The following is a 15,861-nucleotide window of genomic DNA, read 5'->3' on the forward strand; positions in this document are numbered from 1 at the left end:
TTACTTTGAAGTGCTCAAAATAAAACCTGACTTTAAGAATACAGATCTGAAAATATTGGCTTAAATGGAGGTGGTTTTTTTGTTTTTTTTTTTAAATATGGAATATGAGTTCTTCTATATTGGTAAAGATTCAGTAGATTTCGTAGAGTCATAGAATGGTTTGGGCTGGAAAGGACCTTAAAGATCATCTGGTTCCAACCACCCCAGCCATGGGCAGGAACACCTTCCACTGGACCAGATTGCTCAAAACCCCATCCAGCCTGGCCTTGAACACTGCCATGGATGGGGCATCCAAAATCTCTCTGGGCAACCTCTTCCAGTTCCTCACCACCCTCATAGTGAAGAATTTCTTCTTAACATCTAATCTAAATCTTCCCTCTTTCTGTTTAAAATGTTTACACCTCATTCTGTCACCCGTCTTTCCTATAGGGTCCCTTTAGGTACCGGAAGGCTGCTATAAGGTCTCTCTGGAGCCTTCTCTTCAGGCTAAACAATGCCAACTCTCTCAGCCTTTCCTCACAGGGGAGGTGCTCCAGCCCCCTGATCATCTTCATGATCCTTCTCTGGACCTGCTTGAGTAGGTCCATGTCTGTCTTAGGCTGGGGGCCTCAGAGCTGGATGCAGTACTCCAAGTGGGGTCTCATGAGAATGCAGTAGAGGGGGAGAATCCCCTCTTGACTTCCTGGACACACCTTTTTTGATGCAGCCCAGGATATGATTGGCTTTGTGGGCTGCGAGCACACATTGCTGTCTCATAGTCAGTTTTTCACCACCAATACCCCTAAGTCCATCCTTCCTTAAGAAACATTCACTAGTTTCTTAAAATGCCTCCCCCTTCTGATGAGCCTTTCTTCTCTTTATCATCCATTTAAAACAAGTCTGTCACCTACATGAACCTTATTAAACTCCAGAATATGAGAAAAAAACCTAAGTTTTTTATTTGAGGTAAATAACAAGTAGTTTTGTAGATCACTGTGTCTCTTCATCTAGTCCACAATTTCTCATAAATTTTTCTTACTTGTGAATGTAGGTGAAGAATTGCACTAGTTGCCATTCTGCAATGAACAATAAGATATGCAGGTGTGTTTACAGGTTGAGGGGGGAAAAAAATAATCCATTGTTTACTAGAGAGACAGTTCTATACATTAGATCCCATGGCAGAAGTTTAGCATTCTATAAAATTATGTATGCAATATCCTGTCCCTCATATGCCCTTGACTTAATTCTAGTACCAGATCACTCTTAATTTTCTTTTCATTTCGCTAGTGTTGGATACAATCTCAGTAAGTATGCAAAACCGTATTTTATGAACACAGTTAACACTGTAGCTGATGATTAACTCTTCATTGCTTAAAAAATGGAATGCAAATAGAAAAATTTGTTGGGGGGTGAACAGCAATGTTCAGGTTGTGGAGGTTTCAGCAGTGTTCTGATTCTTAAAAAAAGTCTGAAGTTATCTCATGTCTTCTGATGGCTTTGTAGTTTTGGTGGTGTTTTTCCAAATCCCAAAGTAGCCCAGAATCAAAAGGTGACATTTTCTTTTCTTCTAGGACTTGGGTCTTTGACACAAATCTTAGACCGGTATCTTCCTAGCTGTTTTGATGCCTGTGTCTGTTTACTTGAGTCTTCTTGTATTTCTATATAACAGCACCAGATCTTGCATTAGTTCTGTGTTACTGTGACAAGTTTTGAGGAAAGGGAAGGTCCTGATTCTTTGTCCATTTTACTGTAATCCTTATGCTAAATCATTTCCTCCATCCAGTGTTACTCTGTTGATCCAAATGGCACCTACTAGCTTGGTTCAGGCTCCTTACTCCTCCTTGTTCCCAGACAGAACACAGGATAATCTTTCTTTTACATCATACTTACCACACTTTTTTCCTTTTTCAAAGACAAGTCCCCAAGAGCTCATAAATGCAGATAAATTACCTCTGTAAAAAACTATAAGTAACCATTCCATCTATATATGCTGGCTTTTTTAGTCTTTTTGTATTGCCCTATGCCCTGTGTATTCTTTTCCATAAAAGCAAAACCTAACACAAAGAGGATGAAATATCATCAGAATATATTTTATTTGTTCTTTACAGAAGTGAAAAGGTAGCAAGTACAATTATGTCACCAAAGTCATCAAAGTAGCCTTTTTACAATCGGGATTTTGAATAAATTATTAATTCTCGAACATTTCTTTTTCCAAATTTTATTTTTGAAATGTGTTGTGTATTTATGCAGTCATCACTGAGATGATACTCACTTGCCAAAGTTACAGATTAAAGGAGTTCACAGCAGGTGAAAAGAAGACTCAGTGTGTTTAGCAAAGCAAGTGGTCTGTTTAGAAAGGCTCATCTCTGATACTGTTGAAAGCCTAGTAAGTCAGTCTTTTATGTTGCTCAGCACAATAGGGCCTTGCAGTGATCTCTGTTTCTCATTTTAGCTGCAGAAGGTATTCAACTATTTAATACAATTCAAAAAAAGATACCACCTTTTCTTAAAGTGCATTAAAATACTGGCTTAAGCAAATTAGTTTTGTCATCACATTAATTTTAGTGATTTATAGGCACCAATATTAATACATGCAAACTGAAACTCAGTATTAGCTCAGTATTAATAGTAACTGAATGTGAGTAATGTTATTACCAAGATTTCCTTTGTTTGGCAACCCCACTAGAAATTGGTAAGCTGTAAATACAGTTTTATCTTCACATTTAAATGATGTTCTTTATATGCTTTCGTGTCTCCAACCTTGTTTTCAAATAGCATTTAATTTTGTGCCTTTCTACTCATGTATAAATATACTAATAGGTACTGAGAATGAATTTACCTGTCTCAGTACAATATTTAATATCTAGGGTGTAGTACTGATATTTTTTTAGTGTATTTATATGAGGTTGTGACTTTTCTCATTTATACATGGCTCTGCATTAGCCAATTCATGAAGTCATTGAAAAAGGGCTCAGAGATCTTTTGGAACACTGTACACATGGAGTATATGTATTCTATACTGCTGTGATACAGCTGTATCTTCACTCCATTACTCAAAAATATGAAGCATGGAAGTGTGATGCTTTGAACAACTTTCTGCACACTTTAGTATGTTGTACAGCCTAGGAACAGCCTCTCACAGTATAAACAATTCCTGTGAGCAACACAAGAAGTTTTTCTTGGACTTTCAGAAAATACTACAACTTAAATATGGCTCAAACAGAATTTTATTGCTAAAATTAAGCTCCTATTTCATTACTTACAATCTTTTTTCTCAAACTTATGTTCTAAAAGCTTGAAGTAAAAGTAAACAACACTCTCACCTGTAAATATAGCCTTCCATTCATTGTCTCACAAGAAATAGGAAAGGAAATAGTATTTGAGAAAGCAGAGAAGACCAATTTCATCATGGCTTGGACTATACTATTCATGATATACCTTAAAACAAACTTGGAAGTCTTAGAAGCAGTGTATGGTAGAAACTCTGAACGATTATTTTTTTTCTATAACCTTGCCAGCAGTCAACCTGCAATTTCAGGAAAGTTTCAATTATAGTACATACGTTTCAGTCTCAGAAATTGAAACTCTGTAATGTAAATTCATCTTATGATTTCTAATCACTTTATACATCTCATTCCCAGAAGCCTGATAACTACTAAATTCAAGTGCTTGCCTAATGCAAAGCACTTGCCAAATTTTAAAAGAATTATTCTATGTTGCATAATAAATCAGAATTATTGAGCTCTATCCAACTTTAAGAAGTAATTTTGCCTAAAAGTTCTTGCAAAGTAGTTCAGTGTATCAATAAATTACTTCTCAGCCAGTGAAAATTCCATACAAAATCCAAATGCCTGTGATGTTTTTTTGTTTTTGAGAAATCATTTTTGTTAACTTAATACTGAAGAAATATATAGGTGTGTCTCAGAATTATATAGAGGCGTGAAAATGGATGAATTTTTACAAAATGCTCAGTTCTTTTATTTATATATATATGTATAGAGATATGTAAAAAAAAAAAACAACAAAAAAACCAAAAAAAAACCCCAAAACCAACAACAACCAAAACCCAGTTCTTTCAGTAGCCAAAGTAAGAGAGATTAAGCCTTCAAAACCTGATATACAAAGAATAAAACACCAAAAACATAAACCAAAAACACTCCTTATTGCCATTTTCAGTATTTTGTCATTGGTATGTATATTTGGAACAAAACGTATATGCCCCTACTTGATTCTTCTTCATTAATGCAATTATTTTGCTTTTGTATATTTTAATCCTTTTTTCCCATTGTATTTTAAACAAGCTTTTGCTAAAATGGAAAAATGAAATGCTTCTACTTAATAGATGTTATAGTTCAACACTCACCTGAAATTATTATTGTCACTCCTTTTTCATCACAGCCATACATTACTGTGCTTTAGGAAAATTGGTATGAATTGAAAACAGAGATGCTTCCAGTTCCTTAAATTACTTGTGGTGTCAGTGATTGGGTCATTATTCAGTGTTGAAGTGTTCTACATATTTTCTTATAAATCGACTAGTTAGATTTAGTAACACCTGTGAAGAACAAACTATTTTTTTTATTAATTAACTTTTAGCATATCAAAACAATTTACAGTATGCTTTAGTTAGCAGTGGTGTTGATCACACAGACTATCAGACGTCTGAAATATTTTAGTGAAAATATATTTTCAGCATTCTTCTGGAAAATAGTAACAATTTTTATTATTATTTTTTAGTTCATATATAACTATGATAAAGAAAATCTACCGGGATAATTTACAGTTCTCCAAGCTGTTTTGTTGGGGTGTTTTATTGTTGTGTTTTCCTCATTAGTTTAAGCTTAAATGATAAACCCAGTTCATTGCAATTTCAGGCTTTGGTAAGAGAAAGAGTGCATTATCCCACTCAAATCAGAAAGAGAATTGGATAGGGTATAGCCCTGTACTATCGTGGAACCTGGCATTTCTTTTTGCCAGTAATTCTAGCCCCTCACAAATGAGCCCATGTTCCCTACAGAAAGACACGGCAGAATCCTTCATAATTCTCTGATTTTCACAATGTATAGTGTCTGTTGACCAATAACCTTTTGCCAAGCTACCTATTTTTTATAAAGCCCTATCCATGGTATAGTAATTTTTACTTAAGACTCATGAAAGAGTCCCAGTCGGTGCTTAAGCTGTATATGTTTTATTCTTGTTTTTATTGTTTTATAAGATGAGTTATAACTTGGAAACACAAAATAAGTATCTGTTTCTTAAGACATTTTTTCCTGTTTTGGCTACTTGTTTATGTACAAACTATGAAAAACTGGATCTTCATATTGCTTAACATACAGCTAAAATATTTGTGTGTGCATATGTACAAGCCCATATTTTGCTAATACACAAACTTTATGCATTCACAGTGTCCCAGCTTTCTCATATGCATTAAGAGTTTAGTGCAAAAGTATGTATACCTATTTTATGAGGGGCTGTCAATGATTGTAAGTAGCAGAACTGCTGAAACTGTGAAATTTTGCTTCATTTACTTCTAAATAGTTTTGATTAGTAATTATATGACCATATGATAAATCATATTGTATAGCATTTTAACACCTTATTTCTTAAAGTAAAAATAGTGTAATTTTTATATTTTATAATATATTTTATGAGTATGTCAAAAAAACATGCGTTGAATAAGTATTGTATGTTATGTTTTGAAAATTGGAATTTTACATTTTCACTACGTTTATAAAAAGAAAAGAAGAGTTATTCTGTCAGGATCTAATACTTTAAAAAGAGAAATGTGTATATAAAAGTTTTAAACAGAGAAGTGCTTTTTTGATATGTTCAAGAATTAATGTTAAGCGTATGTATATTATTTAGAAAACATGATCAATAAATGTGACTCTTAATTCTTTTTTGTGTTTATTTTGAACACAGGCCTGATGATAAGTTATTAACCTTTCCTCAACTAAATGAATGTTTTTAAAGCTAATCATAAATATATTGTAAAAATTTGTCCTGAAGGTATTAGTTGCATGTTCATCCATCACGAGATTGGTGTTTACATTTTTTCACCTGCCTCTTGATTAAAAACGAGCAATGAATATTTTAGCAGTTAGTATATTGCTAAGAACTCCGTAGTTTCAGTATAATTGTAAGGTATGGAACACAGTTTGCTGGCTATAGTCCGTGCTATAGAATGGTGCATTACAAGGTGCCAAAGTTAATGTCTCTGACTTCTTTCAGATGTTGGCTCTGTTTGTTTGTAGACTGATAACTGTTTCTAGTGTGCTCATTGAACTTGCTGGAATTTTTGTTTACTATAGTCTTCATTTTCCCCAAGAGGAGGAGAGAGGAAAGAATATATTCCTCATGTGGCCAGCATATTTTGAGTATTTATGTGAGTTCACCATCTTGATTTCAAGTCATGAATTTGTTTTTACATGCATAAGCATGCATATTTACATGCATTATTTATCCAATTGACTTTAAATTCCATTAAGTTCCAATGAGTAGGAGAAAGGTTTTGTCTTAGGCATTTTTTATTTATTTTAATTTTCTAGTTATGTTACTTTTGTTGGTTTATTTATTTTTTTAACTGTTCAGTCTAAGGCTTGTAAAGGTTGATTTGCTCCTGAACTGCTTTGTTCCCAGACATTGCCATCTTCCCCAACTACCACCAAGTCCTCTCCATCTGATCCCATGACCACCTCCAGAGCCAATCAGGTACAGTATCATCCTACCATCTACACCATACTTTTCACGGGTGACAGCTTGCAAACTGGAGAAAAAGATATGGTGGGTTAAGGATTTATTCGTTCATTCACATATATACACCCATAACCATAGATATCTTTTGTTAGAAATTGCTAAATTGAATGGAAAACATTTTTCTTTTTTTAATTTGTTTTGTTGTCTTTTTTAAAACTCTGATGAAAGCAAAGTATCTTGTAAAATAGTCTTTTTTTTAAATTTGATTTGATTAATAAATAGCAAGGGTACATGCTGGTGTGTTTGTAGACAGAGTAACTCTTGGTACATGTATGTATATGTATATATGCACACACGTATTTACTTCTTGGATCATTTATAAATTATAATGGAAGTACCTCTGAAACCATGCTTAATTAGCTGGATATCAACCTAGGAATGGCAAACAGACTTATTTGTTTATTTACTTTAAGAATTTTGAAATGTGTCTGTGGACGGTAACATAGGGGCCTTATTTAAATAGTGTATGCAGTAAGAAAATAGATTTGAAATGAAAATGTATTGGTGAAGAATAAAGTAAAATCAAGTCTCTCTAAAAATATACAAAACGCATCTAAGTAAGTTTAATTCATGTCTGATTTTTAAATGATTAGACTGTGGTTTTAGCAGTATTTTAATTACACTAATTTATTTCTCTTTTAACTGGAAATAAATATGTCCAGTTCATTATGTCCACAAATCATCATACTGTGTATCTTTTTGCCTTCCCTATACAAATTGTTAAAGTTACTTCATACCATGCTTTTTAGAACTGATTCATGCTTAATAAATACCTTATTCATTTTTTTAAATGTACTGTTAAATTTAATGTACTTTGTGTGCAAATAATGTAACTATTTGGTATGTGCTAACAGTTTTTAACATACAATCTGTTTATTGAAGTTAGCTGAATGCTTCTATCAGATCCTGCACAAATTAGATCAAATACCAGAAATATTTTCTTCACAAGCTGATTTCACTGGGAAGTTAACATTGTTATTAATTACTGATCCTCTGATATTCTGTGAGCTGTTTAGAACTTGCAGGCTGTATGAACAATTTAACATATAACAGAACGCAAGCATATCAAAGTGGTATGCCTTTGATCAACACATGTTGAAAGGGACATCTAATACAGAAAGTAATGAAATCTAGACAGAAATTGTACAGATAGAGGAACTACTAAGAAAAATATAAATTGTGATATTCCTCACTTCAATTTGAAAGCCTTCTTCATCAACCTGCTCCCATTCCAGCAGTTTGGCTTCATCATCATTAAATGACAAAGACAAAATCTTTGCCAACAACTAGGGATATTTTATGAACACTCTGTTCAGCTTTTATTCTCTCGCTTAATTTTAGTACTTTGTTTCTTTTAATTAGAAGATTTTGAAAAGGTCGAAGGCACAGTTATTTTAAAAAAGTATTCTTCCTATTTTTCTTTTCTGTGTCGTCTTTCCCACTTTTTTTTTTTATTATAACTTTACCACGATGATCACTATTTGGAGAAAAAGGAATAGGTGCTTTTATTTACAGGAAATACTGTTTGAGCATGCTGCTTAATTAGCATCAAAGTAGTACCTACTTTGCATCTGTTCTATGAATTTTGAATTATCAAAATTATAGTGTAGCATAGAAACTTTAAATGACTTCTTAATAGCTAAAATTGCTTATTTTTATAGGAAGTTGTTCTATGAGCATATTGTCAAGTGATATAGCTGAATGTACAAACTAAGGGAAATGTATGCTTTGTATCCTGCCTATATCCCACATTACATCTTTTAATGCATTTTATCCGTAAGCTCTGTTTAATTTAGTTTTTATACAAATAATCAAGGTCTCTTTTGAACAGCATCAAAAACTGTATATATGAAGAAGAGTAATGAATTCCTTAAGTGACTTTTGGACTTCCTTTTATCATTAACTCTTGAAATTTCTACTGGTTTATAATTATTTTATCCCTCTTAGTATTTCCTAGGGGTTTCTAGCCATTCCAGCAGGAAGCACAAAACACACGAGGCAATTAAGGCCTTGCTTTTCATTCTAGTGATAAGTGACGTAGCTGGCAATCGTTCCCAGGCTGTAGTAGTGATTAGCATTCTGCACCGGTGTATTGGCAAGTATCTGCACTGTGACTGTCACACGAACATAGGTTCCAGCACAGTAATCTCAAACCTGTCAGTAGTCATGTAAGTACCCAACAGGAGAGAATTAGAGAACAACAACAAATGTTTGGTTTGATAGATGACTGTATAAGATGATTCTCAACAGAAAAATAACCGTTCAGGTGTGGGGTTTCTCACAAGTTGTTACATTTGGATAACAGGAAAGAGCTTATTTAACTGGATGAGAGGAAATTTAGCGTGAAGGCTTAAGATAAATGCACAGTACATCCTATTGTGTGGCTATAGTAGCATATCACGCTTAAGATCATTCAGTTTTCTATATCTCAATCGTGACAAGGTGATATTTTATCTTGAAGGTTAGTAAGGCAATTAACCAATGTCTAGGCAATACTTAATGCTGGATTGCTGTTGGACTGAAATCTTTAAACTGGGTTGGAGGACTCCCCATAAGTTCTTGCAATTAGAGAGCTGTCGGGTGTGTGTGTTGATGAGCATACCTGATGTGATACTTCCTGCTGTACAAGCATGTCCATTGTATGCTCCTGACAGAGCTTGCATAGTGGGTAGAACAATTTCTAGGCACACTTTTTACCACAAGAGGAAAATAGCTCTGCCAGCAGAGGTCAGAGGAAGCTGAGCAGGAAATCTGGTTTGTGTTATGCCTTCCTTCTAGTGACTCACTCTGCCGCCATTCAGATGAGATCATAACACCTTTGTATGCCAATTTCAGGTTTTGATGAATTGTTGTTTTTTGAAAAATCTAGTGTTCGTGAAATGACTCATTTTATCATTCTTGAGAAGAGGATAGTCTCTAAAATATCTTATATGGTAGAAGAAAACAGTTCCTTCAGAACTGTCATGTGTTTTATTATACGGAATTGCCATGGATGCAACAGAAACCTCTGCATTGAGGGTTTTTTTTTTCTTTACTGCTTTGTTCCAGGAAGATAGACTTCTGTCAATATTATTGTTGCAAATGTTGTGTTTATTTTTCCAGTAGAACTTCCTTGGGCCTTTGTTCACATTAAAAATTCACATACTGCAGACTTCCCAAGGAAGAAAAGAACCAGAGGTAATAGAATTAGGGACATTTCAAATAACTACCCAACTCCCCACCCCGTTCTGCCTATCACTGAAAAGAACTCTGTACTTTTCTTTTGTACTTTTAGGCCCAGAGCTTCTGTTACCCCCTCCTGAACTTTGTCAGCTTTGTTTATAACAGAACACTGGCAGACATATAGCTACAGTGATAAAACTGTTCTGCTGATGCCCCTGGAGCTGGCAGAATATATCTTTACTTCTATTTACCAGAAGGAAGAAATCAATTTTACTTTTCCACAGTACACTTCAAGTGGGAATTTCACCTCAAAATTGGTGAATAACACCATAAGCATCATATAAAACATGCTTGCTTTTCCTGTGTAGTAACTTGCAAAGGTACAAGTTTTAATACTGATTTTAACAGTTAAGTGACATTCAATAGACAAGTATTTCTACAATTAAAATGTTTACATATTTTCTTTTGCTTACAAGATTATATTTTTAACCTGCCTGTTTTACTGATGTTACTATTATTTTAGAGGGAGAAACACAACTGATTATAAACCTAAGCTTTGTATTTCTCCTTTGTCTATTTGATACACACCTATAAATACAGTTGCAAAGCGTTGCATGTTTCCTTCTCCAGTCCTTCCTTTTTCCATGAGATTGATACTGCTGCTGACCTTTACTACTGAGTGTAAGAGAATAAAAGGCCAAACACATGTTCCCACTTGCAAGTGAGTCAGGAGAGTGATAGGTAGGAGTCCTTTCCTCTTCCATTATAATTTAGATAGGCTTAACCTTAGTAATATAATAGGATTTATCATCAGAAACTCTGTGACATTAATTTACTATATAAACCTTCTTATTTTTACTTCAAGCACACTATTTTTTCCCATGGCTTTTGCATTTTTTACAACTATACCTTCTATGTTGCTTCTTTGTGGTTGCACCTGAAACTCTTGTTCTATCATTTAATATAGTGTATATAAATTTGCGGAGTGCAGATGTAGAATTTGTCCATTCAGTCCTCAAAGTTTACAGTTTTTTGGAGGATATCTAGGTCAATCTGGTTGCTGCAGTGTCTGTAATAATACTTTTCAACCTTTTTACATGATGGGATGGAGCCAGTTTTCTTGGCACTGCCTGTACCCAGCAGGTGCGGCACAAGCATGTGACTGTTAACAGTCTTGGTATTAGAAATTTATACTTTTGGCTTACATTGTCTCTCTATTTTATGCAAAACCTATAGCTTGCAGTAGGATGTAATAGTGTATATATAACTAGCGCTTGAGGGATTAATTGATATTTCTAAATTGTATTGATTGATTCATATGCTCTCCCTCTTTCTGACTTCTAAGAACAGACCTATCCCTGTCTGTAAAATGACTTGCAGAAGTTTAATCTTTTCATTCCTGATAAAGAGGTAGAATCTGAAAATAGAGGCATACTGTACAGCATACTGACAGCTTCTAAAGCATGATATGAACTCACACCCCTTGTATTTAATATGTAATTGTTGCGGGAGGTGGAAGAAAGCTTTAGGAAAGAAAGCTTTGTTTTAGTCTTCTGTTATCATTAGGACGTGGAATTTTAAAATATGTATAATGTACAACTTCCAAATTATAAAGGTTTTTATCAGTAGATTAATCTTAAAATACAAATGGTGAGTTTTAATGATGATCCCAGGATACTAGATGGCCATCGTAGGCCACAAAGGTACTGTCTCTATTTGCCTTGGACAATTTGATGTGAGGGTTATTTTAAGACCTTCTATCTTTGATATTTTAACTGTAATATTAATCTAATTTTAATGTCATTTCTTACAGTGGTATTGAGAAAATCTGTTTTCTTAGGTCTGTCACAGTTGGACTGATGCTGGATGTATCACTTGATATTTCCAAATCTCACTACTGTGTATTTAAAAGCAAAGTTAATATAAAGTTATTTAGCATTCTGATAAAAGGTGCTGTAGCATTAAAACCCCTCTTACTTTAATTTGATTGTTCAGAATATTTGCCATGGTAGATCTCTGTGAGATAACAATTTGACCTTTTTTCAACCTGTCAGATTGGTCGTTGATAAATACAACAGTTTTATTTAAATCTAGAAGACACCTGAGTTTCACGCACAAAAGTAATATATGAAAGAGACTTCATCTAATAGACAAGGTTTCATATGGACCCATCACTAAAGAATTTAGTACAGGAGATTCTAAAATTATAAATACATGAAGACCACAAATACAATAAATTGTTAGTATATTAAACATGTATATTCTTGTAATTATGGCATAAAAACATTTTTTATTCACAAGTAGATGCATGAGAAGGAAATCAGGTTTGGTGTGGCAGTGGCAGTGGTATTAAGGAATGTAAGATAACTGTAAGAATCTCGTGATGTTTAGGGGAATGGAGTTGAAGAAATAGGCCTTGTATAGTGCTGACTTTTTCCCAAACTTATGGTAGACTCTTGCCATCTACAGAAAAATTTGTCACAAAATTTCTCAACATAGCATATCGTTTTGGTTAAGTCTCAGCAAGGACTTTCATCTTCAGTTTTAATAGTTATTCAGCTTCACATTCAGAGTTCTTTTCTGTTCTTGCTATTGCTGTCAGGCATAAGCAGTAATAATTTTGACTTCGCACTGGACATTGTGTGTTGTAACAAGTTTGAATAAAAGTTCTTACTTTAGTTAGAAAAACACTTCTTTTTCTAGTGTGAGAAAATCTTACATCTCACATTTGTAGATAATTTTATTGACTGTGAATTCATATCTCTGTAAAGTGACTGTTTTGGTTCAATTTAATAAGACAGTTCCTTTTTTGATTAAAATTTGCCTATAGCACACTGTGGACAGCAGGTAATAAATAATGTTTCGGGTAATATAGCTGGAAAGGGCTAAGGAGAATTATTCTCCTGTTTAAGTGAGAGGACTCCAGTAGAGATTCTGGTGCTTCAGAGGTAACCTTTGCTGCTGCTCTTCAGCTGAAATGCTTCATTTCATGGCTAAACTCCAAGCAGAATTAACCTATACTCCATAGACTGACCAAAGACATTTTGTTCTGGTTCTCAGGTTTAATACATTCATTTTATATTTCTTTTGTTCTTTGACTGCTTTTTCCCAATATTTTGCAGTAACTGAGATCAGCAATTTTGTTTGCATTGTCTCCTTAATATATATATATATATATTAGATACTATAAAAACTTTTAAATAACAATTTTAAAAATCTTATATGCAAATCAGTTTGGGGGTTTTTTTTACTCTTTCTTATTGTCTGAGTTTTTCCCCTTTGGACAACTGTGTAGGTAATTATTTGTGTTCATATTCCTTTATATTGAATTTATGTGTTTCCTTTCTTCTCCTCTCTCCCACCACATAGCAATTTTAGGGTTCACTGTTCATCGTTCCTGCCTTAAATGTAGGGGAAATGCTGTCAGGAGCATTCATGAGACATGGGGAAAGACGTAGCTTCTCACTGCTAAGTCTCTGAATACTACTGGCATATCATTCATAGGATGTCATGAATGATCTGCCAGTTGCAGTCCTGTCAGTAAAAACATGCTTCCATGTTCGTGTATCTTGTTTTGATTTTATGCTTGAAAAGAATTAGAATCACTTGGCTTCCTATTCCATCCCCTCTTCAGAAAGGTATACTTTCCTCAGCATAATGGACAGCATTGCTTTTCCTTTTCTATTAAAATGGATAAATGTCTTAAATCAATTTCTCCTCATGTTTTGAAGTCTACCTGGATGTTATATTTTTTGTCTGTTTTTTCCCCTATAGATATAAATAGGGACAAAACAAAAATCGCATATGAAGTTAAAGCTTGAAAAAAAAAGAGAAAACAAAGGGACAAACTAACTTGTTTATGTAAAAAACCAGCTTCTAACAAGATATTACATGGTCACCCCTGTTACGGATTTATGAAGACTTAGCTTATTACTGGTTTTAATCCTTAGTTTAGCCATTAGTTTAAAACATGTTAAAGGAAGGGACTAAAAGAGTTTTGGAAACATACTAAGATGATTTAGAAAACATAAATTTTACTGTAGTGTGACTTTAATGAAGCCTACTTTTGATCTCATTAATTTCCTTTTAAATCAATATTACTTCTGTGAACATGCTGAGATTTGGGAGAAAATTTGCTACACTTTCCTGTACACTTATTATTTTTGTGGGGTTAATTCACTTTAAAATATTTTGGAGTGAACATGTAAGAAGACAGTGTTATTTGGATTGAATGGATTTTGCTTTAGACTAACATGGATGTCTTCAAGTTGTTTAAGAGTTAAAAAAAATCTTGCACTGTAATTGAAGATCTTGTTCTTTCATTTTAGGATATTTGTAAATATGATATGTAGGTTTTGGCATTTGTCCATGTCCTTGTACTAAGAAAAGGTCCTATCTGCTTACGAAGAAGGATCATTAAACCCATAAAAGTTGGAGAATACACATTCTTCTCTTTGTTAAAATATGGTAGGGGTCTTCAAATGTCCTGTGCAAAGGGGTGTTTATTTTTTCCCATCTTCTGTTTTCCAGCTGTTTTAAGCATACTTCTTTTATCAATACAAAATGAAACTAAATATCATGTTATAAAGTGCCAGATATTTCCACATTCAAAATCTGTCCCATGTAAGTTAGAGTGAAAGTTGGCAGCATGTAACTGTGCTGTATCCAAGATTGTCTTTGACATTGGGTGTTTAATAGTCAGGTTTGGTGACATACATTTTCATTCAGAACTAGCATCGGGAGAAAAAGCCAACCATCTTCTAAGGTATACAGGCACAGCGTCACTTAGAGTGCTCTTTGCTGTTTGAACAACCCAGAGAAAAGAGAATGTCAGAGCAATTTGCAGAATGCAGAGCTGGATGTCTTTATTGCTTTTTTCTGCTGTGTACGGTATCAGTCACATGAAGGTTAGCCTCTAAATTTTCAACTGTTCAGAATGTAACATAGCAGCTCTTAGGGAGTTCAGAGTTTATGTGATCAAGAGTTATATGAGAACGTGGAAAGAAATGTTGAGGTTACGGAGCTTACTGTTACACCAGGACAGATCCTGCACAGCACAGACTATAAGGTAGAAAAGGCAATAGCATATTTTTCTGACATGTCAGAGGTAAGTCGACTGAGGCATGGTTAGGCCTAGCCCTAGAAGATCCTGCTTTGGGCAGATGTTAGTTAATATTTCCTTTGTGCCATCTGAAACATTATCACTTTCATTGGCTGTAGGAACAGTGCAACAGTGCCCTGCGCTTTCCTGCGGGCTCTGCACGGGTGCATCGTCTGCCTTTTGCAAGCTTTGAGAGTTTGTCAGGTGGTCAGAGGTCATAGAGAAATGAGACAAACCCACCAATTAAAATAGGTATATCTGCCTGATTCGAGTGAGAAGGGAGTGCTCTTCATATACAAGTCAGTGAAAGAACCTGGTTGACTTGTTGCACTGTAGGCAATAAGAGGTGGGAGGTTTTTTCTTTTCCAGAGATAAGGTGCATTTGTTGCCTGTAGCATAGCATCCCAGACTTAACATAGTCAATACCTTTACCCTACAGTCAAAACAATATGTAGCTGCATCTTATTTAGAAGTGTTATCTTCCCCTAGTTTTGTCCTTGTGGTCATTTTGACATGTGTTGGTTTTGGGTTGGTGGAGGAGGGTGGGGGGGAAGCGGCTTGGGTTGGTTTGTTGTTGTGGTTTTTTAGTTTGTTGGGGTTTTTTCCCCTGAAAATAAATAAAACTCCCTACAGGTAATAACAGTTATTCAGAGGCATAATTTGCAAGTAGTGGATCAGTGGGAAGATCCTGACCATAGGCTCTAATAAGCATCCTTAGAAATGCCCAGGGGCCGAGTCTGCTGCTGTGTTACCTCCCAGTGATTTACATTTGAATCTTTGCAGTCTGTAGTCTTGAAGAGTATTTGTCCTGCTGCACAGAGTGCCTGCTGGCTGCTTGACCTGTTTTCCCCTGCTTCTCAAAT

General features: G+C 34.6%; 1 protein-coding gene across 3 annotated transcripts in view; it reads left to right on the plus strand.

Annotated features, from left to right (window-relative positions):
* Nucleotides 1-15,861, plus strand: part of NOVA1 (NOVA alternative splicing regulator 1) — a 166,082-nt gene that overhangs the window by 125,688 nt on the left and 24,533 nt on the right. For 2 of the 3 annotated variants that reach the window (XM_080395496.1, XM_080395498.1), the window contains exon 4: nucleotides 6,619-6,690. The exons of the other annotated variant lie outside the window; for it this stretch is intronic. In XM_080395496.1, the coding sequence (XP_080251622.1) occupies nucleotides 6,619-6,690 (72 nt within the window). The remainder of the gene's footprint in view (nucleotides 1-6,618; nucleotides 6,691-15,861) is intronic. 3 annotated transcript variants of the gene reach the window in all.

Source organism: Falco punctatus, assembly GCF_963210335.1.
Source record: "Falco punctatus genome assembly, chromosome: 7".
NCBI classification, from domain to species: Eukaryota; Metazoa; Chordata; class Aves; order Falconiformes; family Falconidae; genus Falco; species Falco punctatus.